The sequence below is a fragment of the Lontra canadensis genome, unplaced genomic scaffold, assembly GCF_010015895.1.
Source record: "Lontra canadensis isolate GAN:19392208 unplaced genomic scaffold, GSC_riverotter_1.0 scaffold60, whole genome shotgun sequence".
NCBI classification, from domain to species: Eukaryota; Metazoa; Chordata; class Mammalia; order Carnivora; family Mustelidae; genus Lontra; species Lontra canadensis.
The window spans coordinates 3,539,272-3,559,921 of NW_022631054.1; the positions used below are offsets into that span (position 1 = coordinate 3,539,272).

General features: G+C 41.7%; 2 protein-coding genes across 9 annotated transcripts in view; both read left to right on the forward strand.

The window, feature by feature from the left end:
• The window catches only part of AGO1 (argonaute RISC component 1), a 36,335-nt gene extending 31,439 nt beyond the window's left edge, over positions 1-4,896 (forward strand). For all 4 annotated transcript variants that reach the window (XM_032877230.1, XM_032877231.1, XM_032877232.1 and 1 more), the window contains one exon: positions 138-4,896. In XM_032877230.1, coding sequence (XP_032733121.1) covers positions 138-246 — 109 coding nt within the window. In that variant the 3' untranslated portion in view covers positions 247-4,896. The remainder of the gene's footprint in view (positions 1-137) is intronic.
• Positions 4,897-10,774: 5,878 nt separating this feature from the next.
• The window catches only part of LOC116879208 (protein argonaute-3), a 120,652-nt gene continuing 110,776 nt past the window's right edge, over positions 10,775-20,650 (forward strand). For 3 of the 5 annotated variants that reach the window (XM_032877234.1, XM_032877238.1, XM_032877241.1), the window contains exon 1: positions 11,222-11,523. In XM_032877234.1, the coding sequence (XP_032733125.1) occupies positions 11,505-11,523 (19 nt within the window). In that variant the 5' untranslated portion in view covers positions 11,222-11,504. Of the gene's footprint in view, positions 10,871-11,221; positions 11,524-11,760; positions 11,939-20,650 lie in introns of those variants that run through there. The other 2 variants (XM_032877236.1, XM_032877237.1) reach the window with 2 other exon arrangements.

A 20,650-nucleotide genomic window follows, 5' to 3' on the forward strand; every position in this document is an offset into this window, starting at 1 on the left:
TACCCTTGGGTTCATCTGCCCAAATCTGGGTTGGGACTTTCTCTTAAGTTGGTATGGGAATTGGTACTCTGGATGGGGGAACGGATTAGCAGCAGCTCAGTGCACCAGGAAGGACTTCTTTCATTTTTGCTTTTCAGTGGAGAGGGGAGCCACATATCGGGGCAGAGCAATGGGCGGGACCCCCAGGCCCTGGCCAAAGCCGTGCAGGTTCATCAGGATACTCTGCGCACCATGTACTTCGCTTGAAGGCAGAACGCTGTTACCTCACTGGATAGAAGAAAGCTTTCCAAGCCCCAAGAGCTGTGCCGCCCAAATCCAGAGGAAGCAAGGAGGAGGAGGGAGGGTAGGGAGGATTCAGAAGGCCTTGTTTCCTTCTACAAGGGGGCAAAAGGGTGGGGAACAGGGCCAGTAAGCCAGACCACCAGCCGGAAATCTCTGATGTCCACCTCATGACCCCCACCCCTCACCCCATCTTGTCACATCTGGCCCTGACCCCACTGGACCAAGAGGGGCAGCACTGGTGCCCACCATACACACAGGTGTCTCATGTGACTCGCAGTGCTAAAGACTCATGCCTGACAACTTGGTAAGGTCGGCTCTGCAGCCCCGCGGACAAAAGCTGGTAGGTTTGGGTTTGATACTTTAGATGGGAGTGTGAGGGGCTTGAGAAAGTGGGTGGGAGGAGGGAAGGATTTTTTAGGAGCCTTAATCAGAAAAGGTCTAGATTTGTTTATGAGGAAAAACGAAACCAGACCCAGATCAATATTTTAGAATACTAGATGTTTTAATGGGTTGAAAATCCAGTTTGTAGGAAGATTTTTAATGCTAATGATTTTGGTTTCTCCTCCCCCAGCTGCCACCTCCCCTTTCCCTTATTCCTTTCTCTCCACCTTTTCTACCCCACCTTACACCTCCTCCCTGACAGACATCCAGCCCCTAGTAAGACTTAAGGCACTATGGCACTTAGCTCTGAAGTGACACGACCCTGTCTTCCTTCCGCCTACTGGTGGGTAACCAGTGCCTTCCCTGTAATGGTAATGCTGCAGAACTGCAACCTTTTGTACCTTTCTTTAGGGGGTGGGGTGGGGGTGGGAAAGGAGGTAGGTGGGGAAGAAATACCCCTAACCCAACAAGCCTCCAGCCAGAGCGCCAGCTATTTTGCATTCAAAGGAATTGACTTCCATATTCATTGAGCTTTTAAAAAGATCACAACCTCAAGATGGTTAAAGTCCATTGACATTTGCACTTTCAGACACTGACAAGTCTTGGAGCTGCTGAGATGACTGGCCCTGGCCTTTCCACTTAACATTTCCTTTTCTCCCTGTCTCCCAGCCTCCCCACCTTCCTGGGTCTGGAGTTACTTTCATAGCATTTCTCATTCTTGGCTTCTTTTTCCCCCTGATGGTCAAGTCATTTATGTTTCAATATTTCTTAACTGGGGTGTCTTATAACAAATGATCTTTAGTTCTAAAATAAGAAAAAAGAGCAAAAACTAAATGTTATTTTTATACCATAACTTGAGTCTATTGCCAAAATCTGGAAATCCCTCCCATGCCCAGTAAGTTTACATCCCAGAAACATTGAGCCATGTACCTGACTTACTCTTTGGCCTGGCTAGGTAGAGGGTGGTTATCTCCCCATGGAGGAGCTCAGGCTCCAGCCTTCCCCTGTGCGGATAATATCTTTTTCTTGCTATATGCTCCCTCCTCTGCACTGCCCTGCACTCTTTCCTGCAAGTGCATCTTCCCTTTCTCCGGACTGTCCTCTGACACTTTGGCTCATCCCAGATTCCAGTGTGTCCTGTGGACAGGCTGGGGGATTTTGCTGCTTCCTATTGCTTCTGTTTACACAAATGAATTTTTCCCAGTTTCCCACTAGGGCATGTGAGTGGGTGGCATGGGCCTTTGTTTTGTTTTGTTTTTTGTCTCCCTGGATAAAGATGGGGTTTGGCTGTCTTGCAGAACTGGAAAAGTAGGGGGTTTCTAGCTTGGTGCCTACTGGCCTTGAGGCAAGGCCCCCCTCTTTCCTTAACTGTTCATTTTTGTCCTATCCCACTGCTTGGGATGAGGAGTTGCAGCTTCAGTGTGGAAGTTCCTCTTTTTGAGGAGCCTGGGCTTGGGTTTGCCCCAGTCTGGTGATGAAGCCATGACACTTTAGACCTAGCTCAGGCTTGGAGGCCGGCCTGAATCCTGGCCTGTGTGCTTAGAGCTACCATTTCCCCTTCCCAGCAGCCCTTGTACAGACCCAGATTTGCTATGCAAAACAGTCTATCCCAGATTCTGTTCTGGTTGGCTACTTTGTTCAGCGACTTCACAAAACGTAGCACAAACATTGATTATGGAGAAGGCATCAGGACTGTTGAGTAACTCCTCTTCTACTTCTTTCCTACTGGCTACAGCATGGGATGCCCTATGGGCACAGCCCAGCTGAAGAACAGAATGGAGGGCTCTGGGAGGAGGCAGCTCACTGGAGAGCCTACATTCCTTACACAAGTGCCTAAAGAGAGTGATGCCAACACTCCATCTGCCCTGTCCATCGCCTTCATATACTGTCTACTTCGTGTTCAGTCACCCTTTGGGGAGGGGAGCTCTCTTGGGAAAATGGGCTCTGCATGTTCTCTTCTTGGGTGCATTTAGGGGCTGGGATCAGGGCACTGTTCCTGGAGGGTCCAGTCATTCACCAGCATTTGCAAATATCCATAGGGAGCTGGTGGTAGCCACCTACTCTCAGCAACAAGTTTATGTTCTCTCCTTTTTCTCTCTTTGCCTCACTCTCTCCATTTGGGTTTTGAGCTGGGGCCTGAAATGCATTTTTTAGCCCTTTGGCATTGCACATGCCGTTCAAGAAATAAAAAGCAAGAGAAGCGGTTTGGGTAATGGCAAGAAAATGACTTCTTGCTCTGATTTTTTTTTTTTTTTTTAATCTTTGTGACTTGAAAAATACCCCTGACCTTGAGGATTATTCTTGTTTGAAAGATGGTGCATGCAGATTGAGAAGTGGTTTTAGCAGCAAGCTTTGGCTTTGGTTTAAGTGGTGCTTCTTACTTGTGCTCTGAGGAAGTGTTGGGCGGACCCCAGCCTCATCCTCCTAAATGGTCTCTTGCTCCCTTTGTTCTACTCTCTTACCTCTCTTTTCTACTTCCCTTTTCCCTGGCTCCTTTTCCTTTTTTTAAATTCACTAAGCTTGTTTGCTGGCCTGCCTACCTATGTGATGATGAATTCTCTGCATGGCTATGATAATCCCACTATTAGCTAGCAAGGTCAGGCTTAGCTCCTTGGCTGCAGAAGACAAAGAATCTGTTCCCCAAGCCTTGGTAATGTTCTCTCTGGGCTTGATTGCCATCAACATTACACAAGGGCAGAGCAGCAGATCTGCCTACCTGGCATGAAATCAGGAGGGCTTCTGACAACTTCCACATCTGTCCACTCCTTGGAGCTGTTTTTTCTCATTGCTTTTTCTAGATCTGGTTCCATTTCTCCACCTCAGGCCTCCCTTTTCTGAGGCTGTCCTAGGGTTGAGCTACTTGGTTTCCAGGGTTGGAGGGTTAGGGGGATGGACATAGGGGAAGAAGAGAGTGATGGGTAGAGAATAGAGAGAATTTGGATAAAAGATGGGAAAGAGCACTGTTCATTGATCATTTTTCCAGTCCAGTCTGATCCATTGGGGGTTGAGGTGCTACTGTTGAACTTGGGTTAAGCCTGGGGCTATTGTTGATGGGAACTTAGGTTTAGAATAATGTTGACAATGAAGATACCTAAAAGCATGAAACCTCCCTAAAAAGCTCCTGGTTCCCAGCTACTAGGTAGCTCCACTGCAGCTTCCTCTTTGCCTAAGCAACAATATTCTTGGATGGTTTTTTTTTGTTTGTTTTGTTTTGTTTTGGAGGGGGTGTGTGTCCAGAATTCTGTAAATGAGGCTAGCACTCAGGATGGGCAGCCACGGGGACATTTTGAATTCTTAGCTGGCCCATCGGGTATCTATCTGCAAGGCTGGTGAGGCCGTATTTTAGACCCGGCATCATGTGTAACAAAGAAGAATGGAAGTTCCTTCCCCTTCAGGGTGGAAAGTCATCTCAAACTAGCCAAAATGCAGTTTTGGAAACTACATTGGGGGAAGTTACTTTTTATATTTACTGGGGCTAGGCCAATCCAGGATGGTAGCTGGGATGCCTTCCTTCTTAAAGTCTGATCATGGCAGGGATATGCAGGGCCCTCTTTCCTATTTAGCCTTCTAAGCAGATTGGGGAGATGGGATTCTCTGGTTTTCTCTTTCCCCCCTTTTATTAGGACTTGCCTTCTCCCTAGGCAGGGAGAGAGGCTAGGTTGGTGCTCTCCCCTTACTCTATTCCTACTGACTTAGAACCTCTGGCTGCTGTTTGGGAGCCCAAGAATGGGAGTGGAGGGAATGGGCTCAAAACAGAAATAAGGTGGGGAAGGCAGATTTCCTTCTTTAGAAAGGAAAATAGAACACCCTCCAAGGATTGTGCAAGTAAAGACAATGTGTCAAATGCACTGAGTCCCCTGGTGTAGTAGCAATAAGGAAAAATGAAATGACTTTCCTGTGCACACAGTCCAACCTGATTGGTGTGTGATGTTGCACTTAGCAGCCATCTGGTGGGCATGTGTGACTACTCTGGGTTTCACTTTAGTTTCTAAACTTTTTATCCCTCTCAAGTCCAGCATGGATGGGGAAATGTCCCTGAAGCCCCACAGCTGTGTACTTGTTTGCATTTGTTTCCCTTTGAGACTTGTGTTTGTGTCCTGCTTTGAGCTGTACCTTGTCCAGTCCATTGTAAAATTATCCCAGCAGCTGTAATGTACAGTTCCTTCTAAAGCAAGCAACAGCAGCAGCACAATTCTGTGTTTTATAAAGACAATAGTGGCTTCTATTTCTAAAGTGCGGTCTCTCTCTCTCTCTCTTTTCCCCCACTCCCATTAGCAAAGAAAACTGTTGGGATTAATTATGTCTCTGATAGATTTTAGTTTAGAGTATTAGATGGTTATAACAGCAGAACCATCGCTTCTATAGGAAAGTGGATTAAAAACAGCAGAGTGTTGAAACTACAGATTATATGTAACCATACTTCACAAGGCCTCCACTTACTCTTCATTCAACAAACCATGCAAAGCACGGTGTCCAGTAATATTGTCGGGGGAGAAAGGAAGCACAGTTCAGAAAGGAAGAAAACCATGTCTCTTTCCTTAAGGAGCTTAAAGTTTGGTGGGGGGATATGAGTCGCAAATTGGTTCTCTAGCCCAATGATGAGGGACAGAAACAAAGCGGTAAAGCTATAGTAGTGAAGATAGGAAAGGGAAGATTTTTGAGATACCCTCAGAAGATAGAATTAATAGTACTCAATAGATGATGGAAGGGAAAGAGAGGAGTGGAGGCTAATAATGCTCAGGTTTCTGCTTGAGCAATGAGTATATTGGGACATTCTTCTATCCAAGACTGGGGGAGAAAGGAGACTATAGAAGAGAGCTGATGAATTTTGTGAAGACAGGCTTGTATAGACTGAGTTTGGAGGTTCCCATGATGCAACAAGTTTAAGGTTTCCATTAAACACTTATATTTTGGTGCTCAGGGAAGACTACAAAACTGCAATTGTAGATAATGGCATTCATACTCCTATAGATGGTAGGTAAAGCCATAGGAATGAACAAGATGTCTTAGAAAAAGAGTAGAGCAAGACAACATAGTATGCAACTCCAGGAGACACAGTTTAAAGGATGAAAGGAAGCTGAACCTAAGAAGACTGTTAAGTCACTAGTAGATAACTTGTATATTTTTTACTTAATGAAGTGGGAGAAAAGTCAGGCGAATGGAATAGGATCCAAAAAGGGCATAATTTTAACAACATGAACTGCTGCCTTGAGGAGGAGGTAATTTTTTCAACTCAGTTTACCATCCTCCACCCCAATTTCTTTGGCATCTTGCAACTATATGGTCATTCTCCAGTATTTCTTGAAAATGAGCTTTGAAAAAAACCCAATTTAAATAAGGCTAAGACTAGGATTTCCAAGTTGTTCACCACAACTGCCACCTCCACCTCCAGCTTCCTCCTGTCCTCAGGAGATACTTGTAAGAATAAAATAAACAAACCTAATATTGTTCTAACCAGTGTCCTAGATGTTGTTCCAGTGCACTCGATAGAACTTAGCAGCTGGCTTTATTTTCATGACTTGTTTTACCCAGAGCCTATGAATTCCTAGGAGCAAAAACTACATTCTGTTCATTTTTTGTCATCTCAGGGCTGTAGCATATATCAAGGGATCAATATTTGTGAATAGAATTGAAATGATCTAGTAATTGTGGTTCATGAATACAGAGGGGGAGTCAAGAAGTGATATTGAGTGCACAGGATGGACTCAGCATTCCTGACTCTTCAGGTAAGTAGAAACTCAAGATTACCATCCTCTTTTCTTACTTTCACCCCAACTTGGAGGTTCTATGATTTTGTACCTTAAGCTGATGGTACAGTTGTCAAGCATGCAGGTTCCGGCATTCCTGGTATTGCTAGAGCCCTGTTATTTCTGTGTACTGGGGGAAGATGGGTCAGAGATGGATTCTGGCACAGGGCCTACTGGGAAATTTTCAGTGGCAGCTAGTGTGTACATAAATGGGCCTAGCATTCCTTTGGAGGCCCAGTGTTGTGACTTTCAAATTCCAAAGCTAACCTGTGTCTACCACCTGTCAGATTTCCTTGGAAGCAATCCAGCCATACTGAACTCCTTTTCAACAGCAAGAGTTGATTAGGTTGATCAAACTTGAGCAAATTGGAACATGTAAGAGATTTTCCCAGTTGAAATAAAACTTAAATCTATAACCCTTAGTGAAGCAGAAATAAAGTATTTAGCAGAGTAAGTGGGAGGATGATCATTATAACACATTTTGCCATAAATTCAGTTTTAGAAATGATTGATATTCAAAAGGTTTCAGAATTTGGCTCTTGGTTGCTACTCAAGAGAAAGGTACTGAGCTCCCAGTATCCTGATTTTTCAGGTCCTGGAGGTCAGGGTTTTGAGTCATGGCTTGTCCTAACACCCCTGGACATTCCTCTTTAGTATTGGTTGAGCAGTCTTCCCTTTGCCCTGTCAATTGGCAACATATACTGTAGCACATTCTTGTCTGGGAATTACCTTGGAGCAAATGGAGGCTGGGTATTTGTTGAGAATTTTTTGACTTAACAAACCCCAGAATCTCATGGCAGTTAGGGTGGCTAAAAGAAAGGGTTATACTGCAAAGAGAAGACTTTAAAGTTCTGAGCCTGGGCCATCCCTAGACTGCTGTCTACTGCTTAAATGGAAAGTAGCATTGAATTGTAGCAAATAGATTTCCCTATTTGATTCTAGCTTTCAAGCCAATTTATTCCTCTGACTACAGGCTTAGGAAACCTGGCAAGCTTAGATGTTGCAGAGTGTGACAGAAGCAATCCTTTAAACTGGAAAAGTGGACTTCCTGGGGTACATTTGAAAGTTCTCCACTTAAGAGCTACAGCTGCCTTCCCCAGGGTATCATATCAGAGTTTTTGGATCACTGTGGTTTACCCTACAGGAACACACTGTCCCTTTGTTCTAGACTGCAGGACCTTCAGCACTATCCTCTTGGCAAAGTCTTATTTGGACAGTGAAGTCTTGTAGGACCTTTCTAGGGAGCCCTCCATTTGTTTTCCCCACCTTCTGAAGGCAAGGAGCTTCCCTCTTAAAAGAGACAGTGGGAGTTCCCAGCCATGTTTTTGGAAAAGACCAATGGCTTGTTAAGGGAAGTGATCTGAAAAGGAGGAACTTGGATACTTTGAAGTATATGAATAGGTGTTTTGTATAGTCTGTTATTTAATTGCATCCTCACAGCATTCATGTGAAGTAGTTTATCTGTTACTTTCAATTGCACATAACAAGCCATCAATTAAATTGGCTTAAATAAGAAACCTGTAACATGACAATTCTTGATTTAATATGGCTCCAAGGTTTGTTAATGCAGTGATTAAAGTGATAATACCAACAAAGCAGGTTCTTCCAGTGACTTTCCTTTGCTATTCTGTGTTGGTTTATCCTCATGTTAGTTTGCCTTAGGGTCCCAAGGTGGCTACTGTAATTCCAGGAAGGAAATGCTGACAGAATAATGTGTAACAGAAAAGGTACTAATTTTTCCTTACATTTCATTGTAAAGTAAGGAAATCCTTGGAAGTCCCAGCAGATCTGGCCTCCTGTCCTACTAGAAATGGGTCATCTTCTCACTCCTGTCATTGGCAAAGCAAATGAGATCATCCATCATGAGTGGCTTAGAATAATTAGGAGTTACCCTCTGAGCAGTTATCCTGCTTCATCAGTCTGGATTAGAAAGAAAAGTCTGGTCTGTGATTAGGGCTCCTGGGTAGGTATCCAGCAGTGTCTTCTCTACTTGGGCATTCTGACTTTTAGAGATGTAGGTTTAGAGTGCCTTTTGGAATCACATAGAATAGCGGAGGGCCTTCAGTCTCAGCTCTGTCCCTATGGCCAGTATGTTTTATATTGTGTTCTGCTGCAATACAAAATAACTTTCTGCTATGTAAAAACTCCTGATGGTCTGAGAGAAGAGATTTGAATTCGAGTCAAATTGAGTAACTTCAGCCCACATAAAAGAGAGGATTCTATCCAGTTGCTGTCATCATCCAGTGGTGGTGTTTCTCTAGCTCAGGAAGCCTTGGAATGCAACTTTCAGAGGGCACTGATTTCCTTGTCCCTCAGATGTCTGTGCTATTTTATAGTTCTCCCTTCTGAAAGCAACCAGTGCCACAAAGGATGAGGGCAGAGTTTTAGCCTGCTTCCTGAGCCCCATTCTTGACAGCCCACTTACTCATCCATCCATCCCACAAATCAGGGAATGTTGCAATGTCCCAGGCACTGGCACTGTTCTAGGCATTGGGGCTATGACAAGATAGACAAAGACCATGTTCTATGGCCTTAAGAACCAACTTGTTTGGGAATGAGGTTATCCAAAAATAGGGTGTGCATGTGGTTGGGGGAGAGCCTCATACAATTTGCTTTAGATAGAATCATTGGACCTCTTGCCTTCCTTCTTTTTGATATTCTACAATTAACGTACCTTTCACATGGGCTCACTCTAAAGAGGTGGTGGGGTCCCTGAATAGCAGAGGTGGGAAGGCATGGTTGATACTAAATCATACTGAATTAGGAGATCAAAATCCTGCTTAATCAAGGTCAACAGAGAAGACCAGGGCCTACCTCAAGGGTTCATCGCCCTAACAATGACTATTCTGGGAGAGGACAAGCCAGCAATCACTTAGGGAATCAGTTCCAGAATGGGAGTTTGAGGGTGTGATAGATGCTTGTACAAGAGTTGATGTTTTACCCTGTTGGGATGCTGCTACTGACTTGGATTCTGTATATTTAGGTATTGAAAATAACTTTTAGGATAGCGTTTCATCTGGTGACATTTGATATTTTGAAATTGATGTTCTTAAAGGGTTAATGTTGGGAAGAAGTGAGGCAAAATTGAAATCAGACAGATGACAGTTTGAATCCCATCCATTTATGAAATGTTTACTGTAAGGTGCATCTAATAAGTGTTTTAAAATGTTAATGATAGTAAACTTTATTCACTAACATTTAGTTACAGAGGGTTCTGGTTTATGTACATTCCCTAACATCACAACAGTTATGTAAGATGTTAGTCTCTCCCATTTTTCAGATAAGAGGCTCAAGTGACTGATCCAAAGCCCCACAATGACTGGGGGAACTGAGGATAGGATACATTTTCTTTTTATCCCAAACTTTAAAAAATGAAATACTTTTTTAAAAGTCTGAATAACGTTACTGATATTTAGGGACTTAGGCAAAAATCATGAATCTTCAGTCTGAAATGAAAAATTAAAGCAACATATTAAGGACCTGCTATTTCCTAGTGAGTGTGCTGGCCATGGTAAGCTTATAAAACTTACAAGCTAGAGCAGGAGTGGGCACCCAAACTTGTAAGTAAAACAAATTACAGATGGGGAGGATTATTAGGGGAATGCTATAACAGAAAAACGGGCCTCCACCGTAGATGAGTGGTCCGGAAAAGACCTCTCAGATAAATCAGGCTGAGATACAGAAAGAAGTGGACAGGGGAGGGAAGAAGAGAGGGTGAGAATGGAGAGAAAGGAGAGGTTCTGTTCCTGGCCAAGAGAACCAAGAGCAGAGGGGCGCCAAGTCGGAAAGGGATGCGTTTTGCCGATAGTGGGAATTAGAAGCAGATTAATATAGCTGTAGTATAGTGATAGGGAAAGTCTTGCTTGAGAAAGGAAGGGTCCGTTTACTCGGTGCGTTTTGGCCCCGCAAAGAGTTTGATCTCCGTGTGACAAGACGCTATTAAAGCGTTTTAAACAAGGAAATTATCCGATGTGAAGTTTGTGTAATGTCTCGTTTCTTTCTTTTTTTTTTTTTTTTTTTTAATTATTTTGTTTGCGAGAGAGAGATCACAAGGAGGGGGAGAGGGAGTGGGATGCAGGCTCCCTGCTTAGCAGAGAGCCCGATGTGGGGCTCGATTTCGGAACCCTGAGATCGTGACCTGAGCCAAAGGCAGAGGCTTAACCCACTGAACCACCAGGCGCGTCTAATGTCTCGTTTCTTAATACTCTTTTCCCAAGCTAAATTGTACAACCCTCCCACCCGCCCACGGTTGTCAAAGCAACAGACTTGGAGTGATCAATTGCGGTGGTCACTTGACCGCTTACTGAGGAGGCGGTGCGAGGTGCCGCCCAACCTGGGCGGGGCGGGAGGGCTCCGTAAGGAGGGTGGCTCTTCCCCAGACGTGCTCGGCCCCGTCACTCCGCTGCGGGTCCCGGCCTTGCACCACGGACCGGCCACGCTCCACGCACGCTCCTCCCCAGGTAAGCTGCACCGCCCTCTGCGACGTCGCCTCCGGCAGGCACCGCCCCACACTAGGATGGTGTTGAGTCCAGCTCCGAGTTGTCGCCCGCAGGCACGGCCCTGCGGCAGACGGTGGGAGTGCCCGCCCACCGCGCGTGTCCCAAGCTCCGCCCAGGCTCCGCTCCCCGGCACCTCCCCCGCGTCTTCCGCGCCGGCCGCGCCCGCACCGACGTCGCGCCCGCTGGGCTTGGGGCGGAGGAGCGGAGAGGCGAGGCTGGGACGTCGGGCGAGCCCGGGCAGCGGAACTGACGCCAGCGGGCTTCCGGGGGCGGCCCCCGGGGAGGTCGGCGGCAGCGCCGCAGTCGTGGAGGGGCAGTGGGAGCGTAAGCGGCCGCGGGCGACGCTAAGTTCCGCACGGGGCTCTCTCTTTCTCGTCTCACGCTTCCCCTTCCTCTCGCATAGTCGCGTGCTCCCTCCCCACGGCGGCTCTTCCCGACGAGATCTTTCGGAGTGCGGTTGCTGAAGAGAAGCCATCGCCACCTCGTCTTGGGGCCGAGTGAGGGTGCCTGTCGCGCCGCGTCGCCCCCTGCGCTGCCTCCTTGCCCCCAGAGGTGGGCGCTCTTCTCGTACGAAGCACTCCCCCCAGCTCCATGAATGGAAATCGGCTCCGCAGGTGAGCAAGTCCGAGGTGCTTGGCCCAGAGGGCGGGGGGTGGGGGTGCCCCAGAGCATCGTCTCTCCCTCCGCCCCAACCCAGGTGCGCGAGGTGAGCACGGTCCGGGCGGCTCCTCCTCCCGCCCCCCGCCCGTCCCTCCTCCGCCTCCCCGCAGCCCCGCCGCAGTTCCCCGGGGCCACTGAGTAGGCAAAACTGTGGGAAGGGGACAATGCTTAAGGGATTGAAGTTTGGGGTTCTCCAGAAGATATTACTCTATTTTCTCGAGTCTAGAAGGGTTTGTCGTCTGTTTTGTTATTCCGATCGAAGGTGTAACGGTGTGCGCGTCCTTTAACCGGGTTGTGTGTCCCAAGGAGGCACTGGGCGGTCGGCTCTCTTACCTCTTAAGGTAGTTGTGAAGCGACATGAAGATAACGGTGAGAATTAAGTTTGAGATAGGTGTAAGCGCAACGTCAAATGCAAGATGGCATTTCCTCCATCTCCGAGTTCTCTTCTGATGTTTGCGGCAGTATGGTATATAGTTGCCGAGGATTTCGGAAATGTCATATCGGTCCGAATTACTGCTTACGTGAGGAGATCGATCTTAAGATTGCTGACAATATTTTTTTTTTTTCATTCCCTATCCCCTAGAGAAGCGGTTATTATAGTCTTGGAAATTGGGGATTTTAAAAAAACTGCTTTCTCCTTCGGAAAACGGCAGTCTTGAGAAAAATTGCAACATGGGCAGTGCTTAACTTGAAAAAGAATTACCATTCTTTATGATTCTGAAGTAATTGATTGAGAGACATAAAGTAGGTGTTACATAATGGCTTGTTTTCCAAAGGGTCATACTTAATATGTTAAGTTTGATGGTGTGTGCTTCATCCAGATGGTAACACGTTTATAAGTTAATTTTCAAAACATTGGGGGTGGGGGGTGGCTTGTTACTGATGGGATCACAAATTCCTGAATTTCACATCTATTTTTGCCAGTTTGGGAGGTACTTGAATATAAGAAAAACTTAAGTAATAAAGGAATCCAGTGACCTAATGATAATAAAGGATCTGTTGATTAGGTTAAGAAGTATAATTGTCGATTGCCTCAGTGGCTCAGTCGTTAAGCATCTGACTTTGGCTCAGGTCATGATCCCAGGGTCCTGGGAACAAGACCCGCATCAGGCACCCTGCTCAGCCGGGAGTCTGCTTCTCCCTCTCCCACTCTCCCTGCTAGTGTTCCCTCTCTCCTTGTGTCTCTCTGTCAAATAAATGAAATTTTAAAAAATTTAAAAAGTATAATTGTCTGGAAATGCTGACCGCACAAATTTGTAGAGGTAGGATGGGGAGAGGTGATTATTGCAAGTTTTATTATGTGAAATTTTCTCTGATCCTTTTTCCTGATTCTCTTTTGTATGCTTCATTTTTTTTATCTTCATGTTTTTAAAAAATCTATAGATTGTGAAGAGTATTAGGCTTTCATTTATCATTGATTTATATATTTCTGAAACTGCCCTGCCTTTGTTTTTTAATTTTGTATCATACTGTTTAGAATATGATGGTCTAGGGCTATAGATGACTTTTATATAACTGTCCTGGTGTCAAGCCTGCAAAACAAAACATGAAAGTTAAAAAATTTATTAATCACCCTGAGTTTTAAAGATAGTTTTGAGGGTTTTCAAGTTTTTTTAGTGTTTTTCTCTTTTGGGTTTTTCATATGAAATTATGCCCCAGTGTGTGGACAACGTCTTAGAAAATATTTCTGAAGTCCAGTCACCTAGCCCACTGGTCCAACTACCCAAGTACGATTCAGTAAATGCTCCTGTGAATTCTTGAGCTATAGATAAGTTTTACATCTTGTTTTTGCATATGCCATTGCTGAAATATATGCCCATTTAATTATTTTCATATCTGGGGAGGTAGAATGAGATAATATCAACCATATGCTTAGATATCTTGAAATTCAAAGTTTGCGCTTCAGTGTAGTTTATACATGATTAACTGTAATGTAATAATGAAGATAAAGTATAATATGGCTCAAAATTGTTACCATCAAAAACAAAATCTTCATTCTTCCTGAGGCTTACATACAATTGTTACGCTGCATATGAAATTGAAAGCATAGTTGGGCAAAACATGCAACTGAGTTTTAAATGAAGAATTTGACAGGTACCAGGGCACCTGCTTGGCTCAGTTGGAGAGTGAGACTCTTGCTTTCAGGGTTTTGAGTTCAAGCCCCACACTGGATGTGGAGATTACTTAAAAATGAAACTAAAAAGGGAATTTGACAGGTACATACTTTGGTTTAAAATATTTTAGACATGGGTGCACCTTGATGGCTCAGTCCATAGAGCCCAGGACACTTGATCTCATTTGTGAGTTTGAGCCCCACCTTGGGTGTGAAGATTACCTATAAACATTTTTTTAGACATAAGTGTTCTCTGATAGTTTGTTGAGTCAGTGTTGGATCTTTGCACCAATTTTGTTCTAAGGTGTGTGTGTGTGTGTGTGTGTGTGTGTAGATTCTTAGGTATTACCTTATGAAAGGATATTTTAAATTTTAGTTGTTAGGAAGATACATAGAAAACTTTATTTATATTGGAGGACTTGGAGTTAGAATACAAATACCATATAATTGTTTCTTGGTGAATCATTCCTCACTAAAAGTTATTATGTCTTTTTTTGCATGTAATATTTTAAGTTATTTTTTAAGGTATCTTGTACATTGTACTGATTTAGAACTTTGTGAACTTTGATTTAACCAGAGAAGCTGGCACAGTTGTTTTTTTGTTGTTTGTTTTTTTAAGATTTTATTTATTTATTTGACAGAGACACAGCGAGAGAGGGAACACAAACAGGGAAGTGGGAGAGGGAAAAGCAGACTCCATGCCGAGCAGGGAGCCCAAAGTGGGACTTGAACCCAGGACCCTGGGATCTTGACTGGAGCCAAAGGCAGACACTTAATCAACTGAGCCACCCAGGTGCCCCAGTTAGGGGAACTTCTGATGAAACCCTATTTTTTTAATAGTTTAGTTTTAATTCTAAATAAGTGTGAATAGAAGCAGCAGAAATGTTCATCGAGATATCAGTTCTCCTGAGTAGTAGTGTTTTAGAACCTTACTACTCTAGTCTGTATTTTTAGGTGAAGTCAGACTATTGTTGAGGGCAGAAGAAATTGTAATCACCTACCAATGGAAGAAAAACATTTACTGTTACTTTAAATTAATGATATGCAAAGTGATTTGATATGTTTGGTAGTTATATAGTTTTGCAGGAGTGAATAGACCATGTTTCTTAGTGATACTTTTTTTTTTTTTTTTTTAAGATTTTACTTACTTATTTTACAGAGAGAGATCACAAGTAGGCACAGAGGCAGGCCAGAGAGAGAGGGGGAAGCAGGCTTCCTGCTGAGCAGAGAGCCCAATGTGGGGCTCCATCCTAGGACCCTGAGATCATGACCTGAGCCAAAGGCAGAGGATTAACCCACTGAGCCACCCGGGTTCCCTCTTAGTGATACTTTTAAGTTCATGTTTGGATCTGCAAAGTGATTTTAAGGCTCTGCATTTCTCTAATAATAAAATCTAAGGTCGCCTGGGTGACTCAGTCCAAGTGTCTAAGTCTTGCTCTCAGCTCAGGTGTTAGTCTCAGGGTCATGAGTTCAAGCCCCACTTTGGGCACCTCACATGGAACTTACTTAAAAAAATATAATAATAATAATAAATAATCTGGAAAAATCATTTGATAATAAGTTCCAAAGAACAAAAGTTATATGTATGGAAACTAAGTTTGACTATGAGTAAAAGTTGTGGATTCAAAATACTAAAATATATAATGCCATTAGGGTCTCAGTTTAGTATTTAAAGTAATCATTTTGGGGTGCCTGAGTGGCTCAGTGTTTAAGCGTCTGCCTTTGGCTCAGGTCATGATCCCAGAGTCCTGGGATCAAGCCCCACTTGGGGTTCCCTGCTTGGCGGGAGGCCTGATTCCTCCTCTCCCACTCCCCCTGCTTGTGTTCCCTCTCTTGCTGTGTCTCTATCAAATAAATAAATAAAAACTTTAAAAAAAAATAATCTTTTAAATCACTTTGGGATATATTTTCTCTCTTTTAGATTTTTGTCTTGAAGAAAAATTGTCAAAATGCTGCTCTGTCTGGAGGGCATGAATTTTGAACATGCAAAAGGTTTTTCTGCTTGGTTGCCACTTAAATTTTAGCTTGTACTGTTCTTAAGTGGCCATCATTACTTTTTCTCTACTATTTGCTGCTCTTGATTGGCAGTGGGTCTTAAAAATATGCAAAATTATTTTGATTTTTGTTTTAGAATTGGATTAAATTTTTTTTTTCTCCTGAGGGAAAATTGAAAAGGAGGCAAGAAACAACTTTGTTGTTCTAAACAAAGACTTAAAGGAGAAAAAGAATATGTAGGTAACTCTCAAATGTAATTTGTTTAACATGATGGAAACTTTTAAACTTTATCCATGATTCCATTACCCTGATCACTCTTTAAATTTCTAAGCCAGATTTCAAACAAATATCTATTTAAAAAAAAAAAAATTAAGGAATTAAGTAATTTAGGAAAGCTGCTAGAATAAATGAAATTATTTCAAGATCTGTTCCCTTTTGCTCTTTTGGAAAATTTTATGTACTAAGTTATGAATTTAGATTTAGTTTATATTCATTTATGTTTTCCAGTGGGAACACTGTGTTTGGTTCTTTCTATAAGCGAGGCCTGATAGCATGCAAAGAGGCCTGGGGCCCTGTAAAGGGGACATTTCCTGGAAGAGTTCTCTGTTGTATATGGAAAAACTTTAGTTTAGAATTCTTGCTGTCATAAACTATTGCATTCTAGTTGAAGACTGCTTTTTTCATTTTATAGCCATCTTTTTTCACACAGGTTCTTATAGTCTTCAAATATCTGAGGGTCTATCTGAAAGATGAAGTAAATATTTTGTTAATCTAACAAAACACTTTCTCTAATAATACTTAAAATTGGGATCTAAAATAATTTATAAGGGGTTTTTTTTTGATAGATGGGAGAATAAGGTAAGTGATAGTTCATTTTGGGGGAAGATAAAACTAAAAATATAGTTTATTTAAGAATAATATCCTTTCTAAACCTATGTAGTCTCAGTTTGTTGAGATAAACAGCATTCACCAGACATTCCTACTTCTAATTCAGTTGTCTAGGATACCCAACAGACCCCCATTCTTGGCTCCTTAACAGAACAGATGTGAGAAAGAATATTGTGTGGTTTTTCAACCATAATGGTAATGCTGTTAAGATACATGAACAGCCTTTCTGTATTTGGGGTTTCTGTAGTTTTCTGCCATTATCTGTGTTAATATTAATAACTTCTTTGGCTACCCATTGCTTTAAAAAAAAAAAAAAGACGATTGAGATTTAGCAAAACCATGTCATACAACTGATGTTTTCTCTTAATGTGGGCTTTTTGTCCTTTGATTACAATAAAAAATTGTTTACATTATTCTGAAATAGTAGTGAAATAATTTGGAAGAATTCTTTATTTTGACATCAGCCAGTTTTTTTCCTACATTGTTTCTAAGTTGTCAAGTTCTCAAGAAATCAGAAGGTATCTATAGAATATAACTATGGGATATTTTTATGTTTTTCATTTGTGGAAGAAATTTTGCAAGAAAATGTTCTCAGTTGTTGGCTTATATACATAGTACTATTTTTAAGTCATTACCAACACTTGATATTTTAACGGATTTCTAAATCATCTGACAAAAGAAGTTCATTAGTGTATCTGAATTTTTTTAAAAAAGGTTAAAGAATAGATTGAAAAATGGATTCTACTTTAGCAATGAAGTAATTTTTCCTTTTTTTAAAAGAAACTTCTGATTTCTAAATTAAGACTTGATTTCTATCTGTATATTTAACATAAGAGTGGCATTCCTCTAAAGTTACTCAAAAATTTTCTAAAATTTTTGCTTGGCTGATCACCGTTTTTCAGAAGCTACCCAACCTTTAATTATGAAATAATCTCAAGGCATTTCCGTAGTGCAGGACCTGCTTGGGTAATGTGCTATCTTGTTTTCAAGGGGCAAAATGCCTTTTTAACAATTGTTCCTCAGTACTGCCATCTGAGAAATTTTACCCTTAGCAGGCTGAATTTCTATAAGTGATTATTTAGCTATAGTGAAATACTAAATGTAATATGGTAGGGGCGCCTGTGAGGCTCAGTTGGTTAAGTGACTGCCTTAGGCTTGGGTAGTGATCCCAGAGTCCTAGGATGGAGTCCTACATGGGCTCGCAGCTCTGCGGGTAGTATGGTTCTCCCTCTGACCTTATCCCTTCTCATGCTCTTTCTCACTCTCTCAAATAAATTAATTAAAAAATAAATGTAATATGGTAATAAGTGCACTGTTTGTACAGATTCATTGAGTGAATAGGTAAAATTAGGCGGGAGGTTACTAAAATCTCACGCTAATGTTTAGTGCTTAGCCTTGTGGGTTTATGTAGTAAACAGGCATTTTATTATGTCAAATTTTGACACCAATCCAATATATTTTTCCAAAACATATCAAATTTTTTCTTGGGTATAAAAATACTTATTTATTATTTTTAAAATGCAAACAGTATAGGAAAGTCTAAAATAGAAAGTGAAGGGGCATCTGGGAGGCACAGTGGGTTGAGCCTCTGACTCTTGGATTCAGCTCAGGTCATGATTTCAAGGTTGTGAGAGATTGTACCCTGCAGTGGGCTCTTTGCTCAGTGGAGCCTGCTTGTGACTTTCTCTCCCTCTCCCTCTGCCCTTCCCTTTGTGCTCTTTCTCTCTCAAACAAATAAATCTTCAAAAAAAAAAAATAGCAAAAATAATATCACATCATCTGGATAAAACCATTGCTAATTTTTTTCTTGTATATCTTCCCAGACATCCATCCATCATATTTGTTTTTAACTTGTTTTTTCTACTCAGTAATGTATCCTGGACATTTTTTCCATAATAATGCTTACATTTTTACAGCAATATGATAGTCTTTACTCAGTACATATTTAACCAATCTAACTGATGGTGGTTTAGGCTTCTTTCTTTTTTATTTTTCATTATAAATAAAACTTTGGGGGCACCTGGGTGGCTCAGTGGGTTAAAGCCTCTACCTTCGGCTCAGGTCATGATCCCAGGGTCCTGGGATGGAGCCCCGCATCTGGCTCTCTGCTCAGCAAGAAGCCTGCTTCCCCCTCTCTCTCTCTGCCCGCCTCTCTGCCTACTTGTGATCTCTGTCAAATAAATAAAATCTTTTAAAAAATAAATAAGTAAATAAATAAATAAAACTTTTGTAAGTATCCTAGTATGTATGTTTGTATAGTGGTCCAGTGATTGCTTTAGGATAAATTCCTACAAGTGGAAATGAGATGTATTCCATGAATATTGAAGCAGAAGTTCCCAGTGAAAATCCATTATTTTCATAATAGGCTGTAGTATAAGCTGTAGTTGATTTATTCACTGCTTTTCATCATTTGCATTTGCTGCAGGCTATTATTTAGCTTTGGACTCAAAACTAGTACATGTTAGACTGTTAGGTCAGTGAACAACATATACACAGATACCCTTTGAATACGTATTGTTTTATATTTGAAGCTTAATGTTGGTTAGTTGATATTAGCCCATACTTCCTATAAATCCTAAAAGAAACATTTGAAGTGGAGAGAGTTTCCAGATAGTGCTTTGTATTTCTGTGTAATTATATCTTCAGATCCAGTGGGCAATATATGTATTTGTTAAATAACTGAAATGTGTTTCACTGGGTGTATAATTTGTTGTATTCATTAATTTACATTAAAATTTTTGGATACTTGATGATTTTATAATAACAGTAGTTTATAATAACAGTAGTAGTAGTTACATTGCTTATTCATGATACAGTTTTGGTTTTTTTACCATTTTGTATAAATAGCACCCAGCAAAATAATGGGGGGAAAGATTGGCAGTGCAATGTAGTATATACAAAGGATTGATTTTAGAGATAAATCCTGGCTCTTAAATTAACTGACTTGATAATGATGTGTCACTGTAGATTCAGTGATTGTAACAAATTTACCACTGTGGTGTGGGGATGTTGATTGGGAGGCATAGATGTATGTGTGGGCAGGAGGCATATGGGCAATCTACCATCTGCTTGATTTTGCTGTGAACCTAAAATTGCTTTAAAAAATAAAGTCTAGGGGTGCCTGGGTGTCTCAGTTAGTTGGGCGTCAGACTCTTGGTTTTGGATCTGGTCGTGAGGTCAAGCCCCATGTCAGGCTCTGTGCTCAGTGCAGAGGTAGCCTCAAAGATTCTCTTCTCTAGCTCCCCCTCTGCTCCTTCCCCTGGTTGTGTATACAAATGTGCACTCTCTCTCTCTGTCTCTCTCAAATAAATGGAAATATGTTTTTTAAAAGTCTGTTAAAAAAGTTAACTGTGGGGCACCTGGGTGTCTTAGTGGGTTAAAGGCTCTGCCTTCAGCTCAGGTCATGATCCTGGGATTGAGCACCGCGTTGGGCTGTCTGCGCAGTAGGGAGCCTGCTTCCCCCATCTCTTTCTTCCTGCATCTCTGCCTACTTGTGATCTCTCTCTCTCTGTCAAATAAATAAATAAATAAATAAATAAATAAATAAAATCTTTAAAAAAAAAATTAAAAAAAAGTTAACTGTGACTTTGGGTGGTGCATTTAATCTTCCTTAACCTTAATTTCCTTGATTGTACAATGGGATGGTAAAAAGAGTTTTTAAGTATATGCAGAGAAAATGGCAATTCTTTTCTTCCTATTTTTTAAGACTTATTTTCTAGAGAATTGAGGATGTATACAAATAGGTAGAATTATGTAATAAATTGCCATATACCCATCACCCAAACCCAACAATCATCAACCCACATCCAATTGTGTCCCTTCTAATTTCCCATCCTTTGTATTTTTTGAAGTATATTCTACTCATAATACTATTTCATTCATAAATATCTACTATTTACAGAAGATACAGGCTTTTTAAATAAACCATAGTACCATTATCACAGCGAAATAATAACAATATATATCAAATATCTAGTCAGTGTTCAAATTCCTGCTTGTCTCAGCTATACTTTTGTTTTCATTTGCCTTTTATTTATTTTTTCATTTTTGAGTTTGGATCCAAATATGTTTCACTGATTGTGATT